The sequence below is a fragment of the Cygnus atratus genome, chromosome 2 (genome assembly GCF_013377495.2).
Source record: "Cygnus atratus isolate AKBS03 ecotype Queensland, Australia chromosome 2, CAtr_DNAZoo_HiC_assembly, whole genome shotgun sequence".
In the NCBI taxonomy this organism is placed as follows: Eukaryota; Metazoa; Chordata; class Aves; order Anseriformes; family Anatidae; genus Cygnus; species Cygnus atratus.
Window position 1 is genome coordinate 147,349,999 of NC_066363.1, and position 19,337 is coordinate 147,369,335.

At 40.2% G+C, this 19,337-nt stretch overlaps 2 protein-coding genes across 3 annotated transcripts in view; one reads left to right on the forward strand and one right to left on the reverse strand.

The window, feature by feature from the left end:
• Positions 1-15,714, reverse strand: part of MRPL13 (mitochondrial ribosomal protein L13) — a 34,699-nt gene extending 18,985 nt beyond the window's left edge. The window contains exons 1-4 of the mRNA XM_035556249.2: positions 15,581-15,714; positions 13,188-13,311; positions 9,290-9,383; positions 7,999-8,059 (exon numbers count right to left, since the gene is read on the reverse strand). Coding sequence (XP_035412142.1) covers positions 7,999-8,059; positions 9,290-9,383; positions 13,188-13,311; positions 15,581-15,607 — 306 coding nt within the window. The 5' untranslated portion in view covers positions 15,608-15,714. The remainder of the gene's footprint in view (positions 1-7,998; positions 8,060-9,289; positions 9,384-13,187; positions 13,312-15,580) is intronic.
• The window catches only part of MTBP (MDM2 binding protein), a 31,113-nt gene continuing 27,448 nt past the window's right edge, over positions 15,673-19,337 (forward strand). The window contains exons 1-5 of one of the 2 annotated variants that reach the window (XM_035556248.2): positions 15,673-15,849; positions 17,215-17,295; positions 18,246-18,319; positions 18,413-18,558; positions 19,040-19,098. In XM_035556248.2, coding sequence (XP_035412141.1) covers positions 15,780-15,849; positions 17,215-17,295; positions 18,246-18,319; positions 18,413-18,558; positions 19,040-19,098 — 430 coding nt within the window. In that variant the 5' untranslated portion in view covers positions 15,673-15,779. Of the gene's footprint in view, positions 15,850-16,293; positions 16,580-17,214; positions 17,296-18,245; positions 18,320-18,412; positions 18,559-19,039; positions 19,099-19,337 lie in introns of those variants that run through there. The other variant, XM_050708912.1, reaches the window with a different exon arrangement.

Here is a 19,337-nt window from a genome sequence, read left to right on the forward strand (position 1 = left end):
GCACTGTACATACGCATAATTTATTCCCTTGCTATTAGTTCCAGATGAACAAACCCACTTTTGAGCATCAGGAAAGAACAGAATTTGTGCATCTATGCTAGATGATGCTTGTAGAAAAGTAACATAATTTTTTACAGTTTCTCTTGGACTCTAATATAGATGGCTGTAATTTAAACACAAAACACAGTGCTTAGGACTTCAGCCAGAAGGGGAATATTTTTGTATGTAAAACAAGGCACGCAAAGGTAGGAGACAGAAGGGGCTTTAGGAAGGGTAGCAAGTCATTTGGGAGTAGACCAATATGCAATTTTTCAAGCAGAAGTAAACCCACTCTGCCTGTTTTGGATTCCAAAATTAGCGAACACTCAGTTTGGCCCCAATATTTTTTTCATTTTGCTATTTGTAGGTTACAGAACTTAAGAGACAATAATGTTGTCTCAAGATCCTCATAAACATATACTATACGCCTTGAGAAACTCTGAAGTCTCAACATCATGAAGATTTTTGGATGTTACACAGCCAGTACCACAGATCTGTAGACAAGCAGAATGAACTGAGATAACAGAAGCAATACATCAGGTCACGCAGGGTAATCTATAGCGTTGATACCTTCTCTAATAAAAACTAATAGCAACTATTAAGAAATGAAAGATGAAAGCTGATGTTTTAAGGATAGAAACCATTCATGTTTTCACAGCAAACCACGGTTTGTTTAGGTCAGCACATCACGTGCTCAGACAAAGGCAAGATAGAAAATAAACCTTCACTGCATACTGAAATATCAGGTGAGACACAGTAACACTGCGAGAATACATGTGGATATTAACAACAGCTCATTTTGAACAGCCCTCTTGCCACAGTAATTCTCATTTTGTACACTTATTTGGCCAAAAAGAACACACAAAAAATAGAAAGCAAAATTCAAAATATATTAGATCTCAAACAATGGGTGCGGAAGCTTCATAACAAGTTGCCTAACCATAGTGATTTTTTTCTTTATCTAAAAATTACTTGAGATTGTGACAGAACCAGTGTTAGTTCATTAAATAACTATCTCCACGTATCTGCAAGTCATATATCGCATGTTTGACCCTGTGCATGATTTCACTCCAGTAAAGAGACCTTAAAATACTTCACTGAACGTTGTTAAATATTTAACTTCTTCTAGCAAACAACGTTTGTGCCAGATTTTTCATCTTTCTCTGCAGCACGCGGCACAGACACCTGCTGGAACAAGTCACTGAACTAGATGAGCTGCTGGTCTATTCTGGTTGTAGACACTCCTGCCTGATGAATCTCATCCGACTGCTTTTCTGTTAAGAAACATTGTAAAGAGAACAATCCAGTTGTAGAAAGGTGCCTATTAAAAAGTCACTCTGGAAAAGAATAACTGATTTATATTTTTAAGTTAAACAACAAAGAAGTATTTTTTCTTCGTGTACTGTTGCTGCAGAACTGACAACCTCAGGGGACAGCAGACTAACATGGAAGTATTTTCACTTTTTTTTCCACTGCTAGGCAGATGATACCAGCTTGCCTGATACACAGCAGGGAACTAGACTTCACTGGCATAGTCTCTCCCACTTCCCAACTTACATTTATCTGAGCTGAATTATTGTCAGAGGAAACAAACTTACAACTTATTAACTACACATTTTGAAGAGCTTTTTTTTTTTAAATTGCATCTTTTATGGTAGTCTTTAGTATCTGAGCGACTTGAAAATATTGCCATTTGTATGTTACATCAACGAAAAAAACAAGAGAGGGACAATGTGGTGGTTTTACCTAGCTGGGCAGCCAAGCTCCAGCAGAACCGCTCTCTCACTCCCCCTCCTCAAAGGAAAAGGGGGAGAAAATATGATGGAAAGGGTTCAGGGTTGAGATAAGGACAGGGAGAGCACTCAACAATTATCATCACAGGCAAAACAGACTCAGCATAAGGAGATTAAATAAATTTATTACCTATTATTAACAGCCTAGAGCACTGAGAAACTAAAAGCAAACTAAAAACGCCTTCCCCCATCCACTCTCTTCCACCTCCTCCCCAGAGCACCGCAGGGGAACGGGAATGGGGGCTGCGGTCAGTCCCTGACGCTTCGTCTCCGCTGCTCCCTCACGGTCCCTCTCTGCCTCTGCTCCACGTGAGGTCCCTCCCACGGGATGCCGTCCTTCCCGAACGGATCCTGCGGGGGTTTTATACATCCCACCCTCAAAAACCAGTTGATTTCAGTGTGATTTCAAATTGGCAAAGAGGCCTATTCACAGTTCTCACTACAACCTTGATGTTAGTTTAAAACTAATGCGTAAAGTTTTGCAGTTTGTTCAGTTCTTTATGGATTCCTGCTCCCTTCTCTCCCCACTCCTTTATCTTCAGTACTTGTAACCTGCAATACAGCATGTCTTCCTAAATATTCACTCCTACAGGCCACAACGCATTCTCCATCAGGTAAAGGCATCCACCAGTTGGCAGATATCTTTATCCACCATCCAGCAGATGTGTAACTCCTTAACAAACACCAGAGCTTTAAGATTTGGGGGTTTTTCAAGTACTGGAATGCTGTCTGCCCTAACTTATTTTGAATTACAAAATTTCTACTGGTTTTGTACTTCAAATTGTCTTGTTGAATATCACAATACCTTTTTTTCCCCCAAGTTGAATAATTTATATCCACAGCACAGACATGCTTTTAATCACACACCACAATGCCACGTAATATTTAGTTTCCAATCTAAAGGGTAATATAGTAGGAAAAGAATGTGGTGTCACCTCTGGTAAAGCTCTTGTACTTTCAGCCCCTTCTTTACTATGCTCTTTAACATTATATGATTATGAACAAAACAAAGAACACATTTATCTGAAACACTGAATGAGGCTCCAACGTTCAATTTCTGTGCTAGGCTTTAGCTCCCAAGCAAACTGCAGACTATACTTGGTGGAGACCAACTTCTGGGAAAGGTTCTTTGCCAGATAAAACATACTTTAAAGAATGAAATCAATAGAGCTAGATTGCTCCTGGTCCTAAGAAGTACAAAATAATTGGCCAAAGTACCAGAATAAAATCTGCCCTAACACCTGAAGTACAGTAACCACCAGAAAGCATCTCTAGAACATGGAAAGGACACAGCCACTCCAGAGAATGATACAGCGTGACTAACGACAGGCCCTACCGAAAAAAACACTAGAACAATCTCAGGTTTGAAGTTCTCCAGAGATGCAGCTTGACACTGTATCTTCCTCCTACCACTTCTTTGTCTTCTGTTCTGTACACGATATTGTTCTTTTTCACTACATGTATTATAAAAGGATAAGGAGAACTTCACCTATCCACTTTTACAGAGTTACACGAGTAGTATGGCAAAAGTCATCGCCCTCAATACTGCCACAGGAATAATTCGGTCATAGGTGAATTGAACTTCCACTGCATGTCATTCTGTCTTCCACTTTCAGCACCTACAAACACAGAAGTTTCATTTGTTCTTTAAATTAATATCTATACCTTACAAATTCATGTAAGAAATGGATTAAGATAATTTTTTTTTTTAAACAAGGAAGTATTTATATTTGAAGCCAAAGGCCCACCCAGCTGTAAGTCTCACTGAGATATTTTAAGATACCAGGTTCCATAACAACAGCTCACCTCTGTGCCATATTAACTTCAAAGTCTGGATTAGTAAGCACACAGAAGTTTGCTCTACTTAATTAAAAATAAACATATCCCATAGTAGGAGAAGAAAATGCACTACACAGTGTTCCAGTAACAGGTTTTATGTATGTACGTACCATTGTATCAATGATGTTTTACTTTCCTCTGTGGAAAGAAAACAGGCTTTCAAACAGCAGCAGCAAGATTTAAACATATTTTCTGTCCAAGTTTTTCTTCAGAAGATCATTATTATGCAGATACAACGGCAAGTCTATACATGTAAGCGGTTGCTAAAGAGCACTCAAGAGGAGAATGGGAATGTTTTAAGCCCCTTCAGACCAGGGCCAGCAGCTGAACAAACCCGAACCCTGACACCCCCGGAAGCTTCCTCACAGCGTGCGTCTGCAGAGCGACCCTGCCTGGCTTCATAATCTGCCTTAGCAGGTGCCGCTCCTCCTGAATAATTATTGCTCATTATTTCTTTGTCAGAGGCAACACAACCTCTGAATGCTGCCAAAGTCAGTCCTCTCACCACGTATTTGGTATTAGCCAAACACGATTTTTCTTTTTTGAGGGAGTTTCTGGCGCAACCAAATAAGAAAAAAAAACCCACAAAAACTAAAGCCAATTTTTGATTATTTTTAAAACTTGAAAAAGAATAAAAATTGGTTGGAAATTTTATCCTGACTGGACTATTAACTGGTTCTGCATATTACATCTGTCAACATATTCTGCAGGCATTTTAATTAAAAGTCACATGATTTTTCCACAAAGCTTTTTCCAAGTATTTTGTTTCTTCTCATATCTGTGACAGTTAAAGTGCAGGTGCATCTCTTATCTTCCCATACAACCATTTTGGAGCCTGATTTTGAAAATTTTGGGTCTTGTACCCATCAGCATTTTCAAAACTTCTGCAAGTTCTATTAAAAGCAACAATGAAAACACAGAACTTCTATGTATTCTATACACCCATGCCTCAAATAAAACAGTTTTGCTGTTTCCTTTATTTTTGAGACTCCTCCTTGGAAGAGGAACACTAAACCTTTCAGACAAGACTTTTCTCAGCAACCTACAATGGAAATGAATGCTGTACCTACCATGTATCCTAAAGGAGTAGCTGTACCATAGAGATATTAGCATTGTATTAACTTGACGAACAGAGGGACTGTTTTGTACAGCAACAAGCTGCTCTGCTGCACTTAGAGAACACGTTTAATACCTTAGTCTACGGGTCGTCTGAGAATTCACACTGTATCTAAGAAAGAGAAGGAAAATGCTGCAACTTGAAGCTATTTTTTCTTCATTAAACACTTCCTAGAGCAGCCTGGCCAAGTCTAAGAGAGGAGAGCTCTTCTCTGGTATTCTCCAGAAGAGCAGACAACTGAAACCAATGGAAATTTTATATTATTCACAGACATCCCCCTCCCCACACCTCCTAAAGGGACTCAAAGGTGTGAAAGGCAAAAATGTGCTAGAATATTTGCTTTTGATATCTTTTTGGCAAGAATCGTAACTTCTACCTTTCCATAAAAACAGAAGTTTCCAAATTGCAGAAAAAATTGGCACAATCCACACGGAACGGTAAGTCCTGCATGGAACATCAACTACACAGACCTCTTTTTGTATGCACTGTCCCATATTAGCATAAAAGATGCTTAGAAGTAGAAAAATTAGTAACATCTTGTCAAACGTGAGCACAAAATTACGTATCTGCGACTAGACACTGAAAATATACTTTTTTTTTTTTTTTTTAAATTCTTTTCAACTTAAAAGTCAAGTAATTGGAGAAGTCTGCCCAGAGAGGCTGTCCTTGGAGGCTTTCAAGACCAGTCTGGGTAAGGTCCCACCAGCCTTACCTGACCTAAGAGGTGATAGTGCAGCAGGTTGGACTAGGGACTCTCCAGAGGTTCCTCTCCTGAGGAACCGCTCCTGAGGTTCCTCCTATCCTGAATCACCCTATGATCATATTTCAAAAACCAACATGTACGCACACATTCAAAATTCCGTACAAATCCTTCTCAAGCACTGACTACCATGTATCAGTATGAGCTCACAGGAGATAATAGGACCAAGGGCAGAAAAAAAGTACTTGCCTCCAAGAAGAAAACAATGCTCTAAAGAACGAAGACCGATTCTAGAAACAGATGCATTCAACTTCCTACAACCTATATAGTCCTGCTGGCCTCTCAGCAATTGGATCTAACACAATTAAAAAAAAAGTATCTTTTTTTTTAATTCAAAAAAGTGAAACAATGTAGTTTATATAAGTCTCCATGGTATTTTGAGGAGCCAAATGATGCTTCAGCTAGACATTGGCCTTCTGCATGGTAATCATTTTTCAGTACTGACTTATACAGATAGGTCTTTAAAAGGGAGTGCAGTGATAGGACAAGGAGTAATGGCTTTAATCTAAGAGGGGAGATTTAGATCAGATATAAGGCAGAAATTCCTCACTCTGAGGGCGGTGAGGCACTGGCACAGGCTGCCCAGAGAAGCTGTGGATGCCCCATCCCTGGAGGTGTTCAAGGCCAGGCTGGATGGGGCTTTGGGCAGCCTCGTCTGGTGGGAGGTGTCCCTGCCCATGGCAGGGGAGTGGAACTGGGTGGGCTTTAAGGTCTTTTCCTTCTATTTCCAAACTATTCCGTGATTCTAAAAATAAAACATGTTAATAAATCACCATCCTAATTTCCATCTTTATCATATCCCAGTAGATTTCACACCAAACCAGTAAACAAATGTTTCTAGCCATAAAAACCTTTGCTATTCAAAAACTGTGACCACTGCACATATAGAACATATCCTGCCAAATTACCACCCACTACTTTATGAGAGGGACATCCAAGCACTTCAACAGAATTAAAGAGTTAATTGCTGAGAGCTATACAGAATTGCCTTTTTTCTAAAAAAAAAAAAAAAAAAAAGTTTCTCTTGCTAAATTAGACCAAGTCTTGAGCCACATCACCATTTGCCGAATCTCTGTCCAACATGTTTTAGTTATTGGCAATGCATTTAATCCTCCTCTGTTTGCACAGAAATTCATCTAGGAGTCTGGCAAGGAAAGAGGTATTTCAGAACGAATGCCAGTAGGTAATTTATAGAACATCTAATTCTCAGGCCCTAACAAACAAGTTGTGTTACACTGCCTCCCAGTGCATAGCTTCTGTCTGAAGCTCAAATGAAAAAAGTTGAAGAATTATTTCAGACGTGGAACTACCCAAAGGAATTACAACTGTGTTAGAGCCATTTCTTAAAAGCATTTAAGCTCTTTGTAAAAATTCTAGGTAGAAAGTATTATTGAACTGTGGGATTTAATTATTTCACCATTTCATTTTAAATAAAGAAAACAACATACGCAAAAGTAGATAAATTCTTACGGCAGAGTTTTTTTTTTTGAGTACTTGTACAATTGTCTTGTATGGAAGTCTTGGGATAAATGAGGATTACTGAATCATGGATAAAAAACATCAGCGACAAAACCTAATAATTTTGCAGCAAGTTTCACTAGGAAAAGGAAGAAGTATTTTAATATTTTACATACAAGGTGACTCAAGGCAAACTACTTGAAGTAAGAAAAAAACAAAAACCAACCACCACCACACATAGCTTAGTCTCAGTGGGCCTCACATCACATTTTGAAACACAATAATTAGAGAATTCAGTCCTGAAATATTGAGCATTCAAAGCCCTAGTAAAAGCAGCAATTTCCTAACCCTAAGTCAACATCCCAAACTGTTCAAATCTGCCACAATTTTTTAAATTAGTAACAAACACACAGCAGAATTAATAATGGTCCAATACAAACTAAAGAGGCTGAAGTTCAATGTAGTCATCACTTCAAACTCTCTCACAGACCACGAATACACAGCAATGCAGACAAAATCTCAGTGAATAAATAAATCGTTTAACAAAACCTACAGTTGAATTCTAATGGGACACAGAGGCAGGTGTACTTTCTAACACTTTTTAAGATTACCCTTATTCTCGCTGGCTCTTAATCTGCTAGGGTTGTTAAACTGAAGCACTGCTTAGCTAAGTCTAACCTGAGTCACTTTGACAATGACAAAGGTCAGACCTTTGAAACTAAAAGTAAGTGAATCGGTCAAAAATGAGCAAAGCAAATGAATCCGATTTGCTCATTTGGACAGCACGGATGAAACACAAAAATTCACAACCTACAATCTGACCCTCAAAACACGCTGTGTACAAGAACAATGTCAACAAGCCAAGCTCTGTTAGTAAAATGTTCACAATCGTGTTTCACACAGTTAAGTGTAACCCATTCTGCTTAGGGGAACAAATTAAATGAAAACACATCTACTTTACAAATGAAAAAGACAAAACACAAAACACTTACAGCAGTTGGATCTTTCAAATGGAGCTGAGTTGCTGTCACCTGTTTGAAACCACCAGGATACCTAGAGAAACAGAAGAAACATACAAGCTTAGTGCTATATGCTCAAGCATGATGTTAACACAAATATCACAGTACCTTAGCATCACAGAATCATCTGGGTTGGAAGATCAAGATCTTCAAGATCAATACTTCAAGATCATCAAGTCCACCATCAACCTGACCTACTTAGTGATATGGTGTAGTTGCACTAATTTACGTTTAAGTATATACTTTAAATGGTGCAAGAAATCAAACAGATGTCAGGCAAAACAGATTCCTTTTGATTTAATTACATTATTGGGAATCAGCCTGACTGAAATGAAAATAAGCCCAACATCATTAGAACTGTCCACTTAGGGAGCTGTACAGATTTAAGTATATCTTTAATTGCACAATTGCTTTCACTTTCTTATTGAAAAATGTAAAGAAGTCATTAAGAGCAGGAGAGAAAAAAAACCTTAATTTCCATTAACTCTGACAAGAACTTCTCAGCAAAAAACGGAACTTCAAAGGAACTTCAGGACTGAAACATCAATACTAGCAAAATTAGCTTTCTCAACTTGATTTAATAATCTCCCAACTGGATACATTTTAACACTTAGGGAATAATTATCTAGTGTTGCCACAGCATAAAATAGGAGCGACTGTTTTTATTTGACTGAACTGATCCGTGCTATAATTGTTTATTGTACTTCCATCTGTAAAGAAGCTGTATCTGCCAGAATAATATACTATACACTTATACTATACACCATTGTATACATCAGTACATCTCAATTTTTCCAGTTATTTTGGAGAAATTTAAATCTGATATCCAACACGAAGCACATTTTCTTTTTTCTTTGACTCAAGAACGTATCAATCTTGGTATCAGCTGGTAAGTAGGATAATGTAATTGAAGTTGGAATCTGTATAAGTCTTAAATGTGCAGTGCCAATAGGAAAGTCTTCTACTGCTTAGTAGATACAGTAGTCATGATCTCTGCGTTAATCTCCAAGCAAAATAATCTGGTCTCTCCAATCTGGTAATTTACTCCATTGTCATGGCTAAAACGGACTAAATCTGATTATTTCCCTAACAACATACACTTCAAAAAAAAGTCTTGCATAGTTTTAAATGTTGTAGCAGATGCAAGCACAAAACAAAACAGCTAAACTGCAATTCCCTTATGAACCAACATGCTAAAAAGACTGCAACTCTTAAGAAAGTGACATTAAATTTACCACCAGCTCATCATTATAAAGTGACTTACCCGGTATGTGAAGAGTATACTTTTTGCTCCCATTTGTTACCAGAAAAAGCAATATGTCTTGTATTTATTATGACAACGTGATCTCCGCAGTCACCTACAAGGTAGAAAGCAGTAGAAAATATTAAGAGAACCCCAGGAATAACCAATCAAAATAGCAGCTACAAAGAGTGTATATATATTCACCTAAGATCCAGTTGCCTGGCCTGGAAGCAAGTATTTTATTTTAGTCAACACAACACATGCTGCATATGAACCTGTTTTAAATAGCCAGGAAAAAAGGTAAGCTCTAAACAACAATCCTAAATGTTTTAGTTTTCTTATAAAACACTACCAATGTTTACCAGAGGACTGAAAATTTTGGTAAATAAAATAATTTTACCAAAGAATTACAGCCTAGGGCTCAATGTATCTATGATGCAAAGAGATTTCAAATAAAAATCAACTCTGTTGGGAAAAAAAAAAACAAAACATTCTCATCAGTCAAGCAAAAGTGAATGTTACAGCTGACATGTATTTATTGGTTCCTGTAGTAACAGCAACTTCCATATCAACTGTTTTTGTTTGTTTGTTTGTTTTTAATTCCAAAGCCTTACGTTCTGTCAGCAACACCTTGCCAGGAATAGTTACTTTACTAACCTTATTTACTAGTAAAGTACTATTACAACCCTTACTATCTAAAAAATATGATGAAAACATGAAAAAATGGAGTTTCTCATTTTAGAAGTAATTGTGATCAGCTGTACAAGCTATAACCACCCACTAAATCAACTGAAAAATGATTGGACCAAAGTTCACCTTCTTATGCATCACGATATTAGAACAAAAGCATTTGAATACTCCTTTGATTACAGCTTTCCTTAGTAGGTAACAAAGCAGCTACACTAAGAAGGAACTGAATAGAACATGCATTTTTCACTAGAGCATATAATAAATAAGATGTGAAACTTCGATTGGTCAAAGTTTTCTACCATTTTTTAATCTTCTCTTCCTCTACAGCTCTATTTTCAACTACAGCTGAAGTGCAAACACAGTTTCAATATCTTCTCTGATATTTGTCATCTTTCACCACTGACAGATCTATTCTAAAAACACTGTGTCTAAATGCATTTGCCAGGAAGCTGACATTGGATTTTGTGCCTTTTTTTGTTGCTGTTGTTGTTATTGCTGTTTTTGTTTTGTTTTGTTTTTAAATTGGGAAGAGAAAAGAATAAGTTCATCTATGGAAATTTTTGCCCAAAGTTCTCCACTTGAATAAATACTGAATTAACAATTCCCCACGCTGACAAATCCATTGCAAACAACATGAAGCCAAGTAAAAACTAACCTTTCCAAATAATGACTAACCTGTTCTTTTAAAGTAGATCCAATTTATGAATAGAATTCAGAATTTCGAATGAATACATTAGTCTCCACTTGTCTTTTAACAGTGTTGCTCCCATCACATCAGGGACACTCACTCTCAATAGGAAGAAAGGAAAAATACTTAGCAGCTGCACAAACACAGTTCAATTGCATCCTACTTTTGAAAAAGATTATGCCAGAGAACTCTTCTTTCAGGTTATTGTCATGATGTAATATCCAAAATTACTCTTTTATAGTTTTCTCCAGAAATGCGCAAAGCCAAGGCCATAGTATTCTATCACACTATAGCACATGCTACTTGTTACATACAACGTAAATGTTACACCTCTTCAGATGAAGCTAACCTGCTCAGTGATTCCATTCTGCATCACTGAATGTTTGTAACTTTTCAGCAATTCCTATCTCACAATAAAAACGCGGGCTTCAGATGGGTGCATTTTTCTTCCTACATTTCAATTATGGACTCAATGATGTTTGAAGGTAGGCACCATCAACTGTTAGCGCACAAGACTGACAACCTACTTGCCAAGTCTTTCATTACAAGACAAGTTTGAGGTGCTGCTTCGAGCCATTTGAAGCTAACACTGTAAGCAAGAGTAATACCTGCCTGATCTGGCTTGTGGGGCGCTTCCATCTAGCCTAGTCTTCTCCTCTGAGGATGCAGAGAACAGCTGCTCGAGTGGAAAATCCTGCCCAAATAACACAAGTGGTTTGCCTACATTTGCTCATGATTCAATACAAAGAATCAGATTACACAATTTTTGAAAAACCTAGCCTGCTATTTTTGGTTCCTTACTGTGAAGCTGTTTGCAAAGATAGGATGCGAGGGAAAGAGAATAGAGGGGAGGGAAGGTGCAGAAGAAAGCAAAAAAATCCAGATTCAAACCTTGCTAACAAGACTTGTATCACCTTTTAATATGGTCTGATAGCACCCAAAAAGTCTAATGCTTTAAGAAAGACTATCCCTAAAACAGAAAATAAATGTACGTAAAATCAAATGTATTCCTTTTCCCTACCCACAGCTTAATTTCAGCTCCAGATATTTTCAAAACAATAAATAAATAATGATGTTATGGAAAGGTGTCTGTCAACCCAGAAAACCAAAATGCCTCACAATCTTATTCTGCCTAAGGAACTATTATCTCACAGATGCTAAAATATTTCTTGTTATTTTAGGAAAAAAGAAAGACATGCTGAGCACACCAACCATAAATTTATTCATACTTTGCTTTCTTAAAGAGTATCAAATGTCTCCCACTGGTAGTAATCTGTCAATCTCAGGTGTAATGCATTTGGTACAGATTTATAGAATACTTTAGACTGAATGAAGTTATCCTTGAAATGGCTTTCCAGGATTTTATTACTTCATGAACATAAAACCATCAAAGATCTTTCCCATAGGACAGCCAAAAGAACTTCCCCTCCATCTGCTTCATTTTTTTTTTTAGATATCCTTAGACTCCAGTGACATCTTGTGGATAAGGCACGTTTTGCAATAGCAGAACTTGGGTATTTTAAATATCTTCCGAAAACTACAAATACTACCTTTTATTATGACAATCAGATCAAGTATAATTTTAGTCTTTACATTAGATATGTATGAGTAACACTTAATGCTTCTTTATGCTCCAGTAAAGTCTCTTGAATAGGGATCATATTTTTATTGCCTACAAAATGCTCATCACAGTGAGACAAGCACTATGGTATTAGCAATCATGAGCAAGATCACAGATATCTTTAGTGCTGAATCTTCTAAACTGTAGATAAGCAAGGTATTTTTTTCATTTGATCAAGAAAATATCTTTCATCAATAATTGTGTCTCCTATTTCAAAATCAGACAGGTTCTAGTCCCATCGTCACAAAGTGGCTGAGGTCAGAAGCCATCTGGTCCAACCGCTGCTCCAGCAGGGACACCTACAGCCAGCTGCCCAAGACCATGTCCAGATGGATTTTGAGTATCTCCAAGGAGGGAGACCCCAAAACCTTTCTGGGCAACCTGTGCCAGTGCTCTGTCACCTGCGCAGCAGAAAGGTGCTTCCCGATGTTCAGAGGGAGCCTCCTTTGTGCCAGTTTGTGCCTCCTGCCTCATGCAGACAGGACTTCTTTGCACATTGCCCAGAATGAAGAACTCCTCCAAGACGCTGTGGTGCTGTACAACTACTGAAGAGTAGCATTCAGAAAAATCTAATCAAGAATCATACCAGTGTTTCATTACATGCACTGTGAATTAAATTTTTGTTTAAAATCAGTACCAAAAAAACCACATTTCAAACTTAAAAAAAAAAAAAAGAAACAACTAAACCCCAATATAATTCTGCTACCAAAAATGAATAATGAATTAATAACAAGCTTTATATGGATTGGTAAAGACAATGACCTAAGACTGTGTGGAGTAATATAAAGGCAAAACACAGGAAGGGAAATCAAACCTTTTATAATTTACAAACAACTGAAAAATGCAACTTTGTAAAAAGCCCTGTTTTTTAAAAATGAAATCAACAGAAAAAAAATGCTTCCATGTACTGCAATACTCACTTAGTGCATGATAAATAGGTTTATGTTTGCCTTCAAGTCTGATTACAGTTGCAGCTGCGATTTTTCCTGGTGGTTGCATCTTCGCATCTAAGAGATACCAAGCTCTGGCAAAAGTAGCCCATTGCTAAAGAGAAAGAGAAGTGATACTTAATACAGGAAACGAACGCACTACCATAAATGAATCTAGCTGCTCTAATTTGATCGATGCGTTTTTTACATTTCAAGCACCATAAGAAATACTAATATTCAAAAACACCCCCCACCAAGTAAGCATTAAATGAATAGAAAACAGTTCTAGACATTGTATCATAGAATCATCAGGGTTGTAAAAGACCTCCAAGATCATCTGGTCCAACTATCCCCCTACGACCAATGTCACACACTAAACCATGTCCCTAAGCACCACATCCAGCCTTGCCTTAAGCAACCCCAGGGATGGTGACGCTACCACTTCCCTGGGCAACCCGTCCCAATGCCTGACTGCTCTTTCTGAGAAGAAATGTCTCCTCGTTTCCAACCTGAACCTCCCCTGGTGCAACTTGAGGCCATTACCTCTAGTCCTATAATTGTAGCATTGCATAGGGTTGTTGTAACCAAAGTGCAGGACCCAGCACTTAGCCATGCTGAACCTCATCCCATTGGCCTCTGCCCAACGACCCATCCTGTCCAGGTCCCTCTGCAGGGCCTTCCTACCCTCCGGCAGGTCAACACTTCCCCCCAGCTTGGTGTCACCTGCAGACTTACTGAGGGTGCACTCAATCTCCTCATCCAAATCATTAATAAAAATATTAAAGAGGATGGCCCCCAACACTGACCCCGGGGGAACGCCACTGGTGACCAGTTGCCAGCTGGATTTCACTCCGTTTACCACCACTCTCTGGGCCCAGCCATCCGGCCAGTTTTTAACCCAGCAAAGCATGTACTTGTCCAAGCCATGGGCTGCCAGCTTCTCTAGGAGAATACTACGGGAGACTGTGTCAAAGACCTTGCTGAAGTCTCTGTAGACTACGTCAACAGCCCTCCCACATCCACCAGGCGGGTCACCCGGTCATAGAAGGAGATGAGGTTGGTCAGGCGGGACTTGCCTTTCAGGAATCCATGCTGACTGAGCCTGATCCCCAATTTGTCCCGCATACATTGCATGATTGCACTCAAGGTGACCTGTTCCATCACCTTTCCTGGCACCGAGGTCAGGCTGACAAGCCTGTCGTTCCCCGGGCTCTCCTTACAACCCTTCTTATAGATGGGTGTCACATTAGCACATCTCCAGTCATACGGAACCTCTCTGAATGACCATGACCGATGATAGATGATGGAAAGCGGCCCAGCAATCACATCCGCCAGCTCCCTCAGCACCCTCGGGTGGATCCCATCTGGCCCTATGGACTTGTGACAGTCCAGGTGGAGCAGCAGGTCTCTAACTGCTTCCACGTGAACTGGGGGGAATCAGCGGGGAAGATCTGCTCTCCATCTCAGACTTCCAGGTCGGGAGGCTGAATACCCTGAGGGTAAGTGCTCTGGCTAGTAAAGACAGATGCAAAGAAGGCATTGAGAACCTCAGCCTTTTCCTTATCCTCAGTAGTCATGTTCCCCCCTGCGTTCAGTAAAGGATGGAGATTCTCCTTGGCCCTCCTCTTGCCATTAATATATTTATAAAAGCATTTTTTGTTACCCTTGACGATAGTGGCCAGGTTGAGCTTGTGCTAGGCTTTGGACTTCCTGATTTTTTTCTCTGCATATGCTGGCAACTGCCTTGTACTCTCCCTGAGTCACCTGCCCCTTCTTCCACCAGACATAAACTCTTTTTTTTTCTCCCAGACACTCAGTAAAAGTTCCCTGTTCAGCTATGCCGGTCTTCTTCCCCACCGGATCATCATACGGGGACAGACTGTTCCTGAGTCTTTAAGACCTCCTGTGCTGCACTTGCTTCTTGAAGTGGTTCAATTGAATGGTGTGGGACTGAAGGGACCTTAAAGCCCACCCAATTCCAACCCCACTGCCATGGGCAGGGACACCTCCCATCCGACCAGGCTGCCCAAAGCCCCATCCAGCCTGGTCTTGAACACCTCCAGGGATGGGGCACCCACAGCGTCTCTGGGCTGCCTGAGAAACACCTAAATACGCTTCTGTGCCTACTAACAACCCTAGCCGCCTTCAGCGGGCAGCCTTTTCCCTCTCAGCCCCCTTTCCTTCCCCAGCAGTCCCAGAGTGGGCACTGCCTGTTCCTTCCAGCATCAACCACGACGAGGGGCCGGCCGCGGGGCAGCAGAGCAGTGCCCGGCCATGGCACCCACTCACCCTCACAAAATGGCGGCCGCCAGCAGCCCGCCGTGACACGGAGGACAGCGGCCACCGCGGTGTCCCCTCGCCTGAAGGGCCAGCCCCCCACTCACCTGGGCAGCCTTGGTGTAACTGGCCATGGCCGCTGCGGCTCAAGGGGAAGGGAAGCCGGAGCCCATCGGCGGCGGCCGCCCCGGGAAGCGGAAACATCGCCCTGCGAGGGGTGGTGCAGGGGCGGGCAGCGCGGGCTGCTCGGAGCCTTGATGGTGGTGGCGGCTCCGTCTCCCTCTCCCCGCCCGTCCTCGGCCGGCCATGGACCGCTACGTGCTGCTCCTCAGCTGGGGGGAGCGCAGGGCTGAGGGCGGTGCGGAGCCCGGAGCAGGTATCGATGCGTCGTGGGGGCGATGCTGAACAGGGGCTGCCGCTGAGGAGGGGGGGACGCGGGGCAAGGCACGAAGCGGGAGCCGCCGCCGTGAGGGCTGGAGACCGGGAATTACCCGCGGTGTGGCTTTCCTAGGGCACGTAGGTGGACTGTGTCTCCTAGAGATATGATCCTTGAGTTCTTGTGCTTTCACCCGGTTAATCGATGCCCCTGCCTCAAACGCCTCTGGGGTTGTTCTCGAAGACTTTTTCTTTATGCTTTTTGGTCTGGGGTCTGTGCGCAGGTGGGTTTTCAGGATTATTACCTTGATGAAAATCTTTTTCTTTCAGAACAGAAGACTTTAATGAATTAAACCTTCAGAAACTTAGATTATTTGAGTTTTGTTACAACGCTGATGTTAGCTAACTAGAAGATTTCAGAGATATCACAGGAGGGTTGAGGCTGGCGGTGCCCTCTGGGGTCCATCTGGTCCCACCCCAGCTCAAGCAGGGACACCCAGAGCAGGGTGCCCAGGTCCATGTCCAGGTGGCTTTTGAAGATCTCCAAGGAGGAGACTCCACAGCCTCTCTGGGCAACCTGTGTCAGTGCTTGGCCACCTGCACAGCACAGAAGTGCTTCCTGATGTTCAGAGGAACCTCTGGTGTTCCAGTTTGTGCCCATTGCCTCTTGTCCTGGCACCGGGCACCACTGAAAAGAGCCGGACTCTGTCCTCTTTGCACCCTCCCTTCAGGTACTGATATATGGTGATAAGATCTTCCCATAGCCTTTTCTTCTCTAGGTTGAATGGTCCCAGCTGTCTCAGCCTTTCCTTGTAGAAGAGGTGCTCTAGTCCCCTGATCATCTTTGTACCCCTTCACTGGGTTTTTCCCAGTATGTCCAGGTCTCTATTCTACTGGGGAGCGCTGATCTGGTCACAGCAGTCCTGGTGCAACCTCACCAATGCCAATCACCTCCCTTGACCTGCTGATGATACTTGCCTAGCGCAACCAAGAATACCGTTAGCGTTCTTAGCTGCAAGGGCACGCTGCTGGCTCATGGTCAACACAGTGTCCACCAAGACCCTCAGGTTCTTTTCTGCCCCCAGCATGTACAGATGTCCGGGGTTGTTCCTCCCTGGGTGTAGGACTTCGCACTTCTTGCTGAACCTCATGAGGTGCTTGTCAGCCCATTTCTCTAGCCTGTAAATCTATATACCCAGTAGTTTAACTAGAACTTTATAAAATAATCTTTTTAAACTCCTGTAAATCTGTACTTGACACCTTTTTTAAAACTAAACTTTTAATGTTAAACTGAACTTTAAACTGCATTTGTAATAAGCAAGACTTCCGAAAGTCAGCAAATTTAAGAAAAACTTTTTTTTTCTAGCTGTGACTGCTGCAAATGTTTATAAACTTCTGAAAGAAAACTGTAATTCATCTATAAATGCAGATGCAAGGACTTTTCCAGGTAAGTATAGTAATATATTCCAAATGTTATCAAGGAATTAGCATAGGCAAATTTATTGTCTACATGAAACAAATCAGAAACGTGAGGAAATCCAGTTTCTCCTGCTCTTGCTGCTACCGTTTCTATGGAGAACTGATTTTACTTCAGTAGCTCAGTTGTTAGCAGATGATTAAATATACTGGGCACTGGAAATGAAAGACAAGTGTTTTGAAAGGCTGACAAATTTCAATCTATTTTAAGAGCGACTGAGAGCAGAAAAGGGCTTGTTTCTCATGTCAGTGGGAAGCTTGATATTTTCATGCCTACGATTTTTGTTACTCCTGTTATCTCTTCTAATTTTTTCAGTGGAAGCAGTATATATCTGTTGACTAGCAATTCAGAACCATAAACCATGAGTATTTATTAAATCATTTAATCATCTTAAAATAGATTTCTGAAGATATGCTTTAGTACTTTTAGTTTAGCTTCTTTAATAATACTGATGCTTTTGTAGTTCTTTACTTGGTTTGTATATCTGGCTGTTAAAGCTGACCTCATTGTCACAACTATCATCTAATTATTCTTCATGTGAACCAACATAAGCTGTCAAAATCCATTTAGGTGTGAATGTTAAGCTGTTTTCAACTTTTGTAATTTTTATTGCATAGAAATGTAGAGAGAGCATCTCATTTTACGAACTGCATTAATGACATTTATGAAAGTCATTAAGAGGTCAAAAACTTTGTTACTTATTAATAATGGAAAGATCATTAATAGTTAGACACTTAGTCACATACCTACACTTCAGTATGTTTAGGTCTTCAATATAATGCCAAAGGAAAGTAGAGCTTAGGCCACTGTGGCACCTTAAATTACTTATGTAGAGTCTTTCAACGTAAATGCTCATTATAGTAGGAAGAATAGATTGTAGTGGATTGATTATTTTAAATCCTTGTTGTGTCTCTTTTCAGCATGTTCACTGGCTGGCATTCCAGGCATAAGGAAATGGTATTTTGCAAGTCATGTTATATGTGGTTATTATCAGGTAAGAAATATTTTTTTCATAATATAAGTTCCACAATTCTCTGCCTAGTGCATGTTAAAACTGTAGTGTTCCAAATTCTTCTTGCTTTATTAGTTCTGCAGTTCTGACTGGGAGGAAATAAATTCCGACACACAGAATAATGAAGACTCTCTCCAAACAAGTATTGATGAATGTCTGGGAGCCATACAGAATTTTGAGGAAGAAGACAATAACAGTAGGGAGTCACTGTCTATGACTGAGTATGCATATTGTTATCTTTATTGGAAGTATAGTGAGCTGACATTTAACAGTAATAACCCAAGGGAATCAAGAAAATTCAACAAGTGCAAGTTATTACCAAACATATAGTCAACTATGAACAATCCCCTCCTACTATGGAAGATATTTCTTTGTTTAACATAGCTGTAATTGTTTTTTTTTTTTTTAGCTACAGATGGTTTTTATAGAATAACAGAACAATTATTCTAACATCTGACAGTTTTCTCTTGCTAAGAGAAAGCAGGCTATCTGAAATCCTGCTTCAAGTTTTACTGCAGATTGTTTTGATTTTACTTCTGCCTCAGTAAAAGGGGAGATAAGTATAGCTCATTGCCTAGGTATTAAGTCTGTGCTGAATTTTAAATATGTTATTTACATCATTTAGCATTCATTGCTTGTAACTTTTTCTTTCTAAATGACTGTTTATATTTAGTTTCCAACCATGTTGCTCTTCATTTTCAGCATTTATGATGAAGCTGCAGAAAGCCTGCATCAGTTAGCTGACAAACTGCCTGCCCCAGGTAACCTTTTAAAAGAGCAATCTAATTTGGAATTTATCTTGTTAGCTATTTGTCTAAAAATTCAGCTGGTAAAGTCATAGTCAAATGAAACAAACAAACAAAAAACAACATGGGATATTTGTTTGACTTAACTTGTTTGCAGGTCTTACAAGCAGTTCAAGGAACCTGAGCACGATTGGCCTTACAGATCAGCTTAGGGAGTAGTTTGCTAATTCTTTTTTTTTGGAAGACTGTGTTTC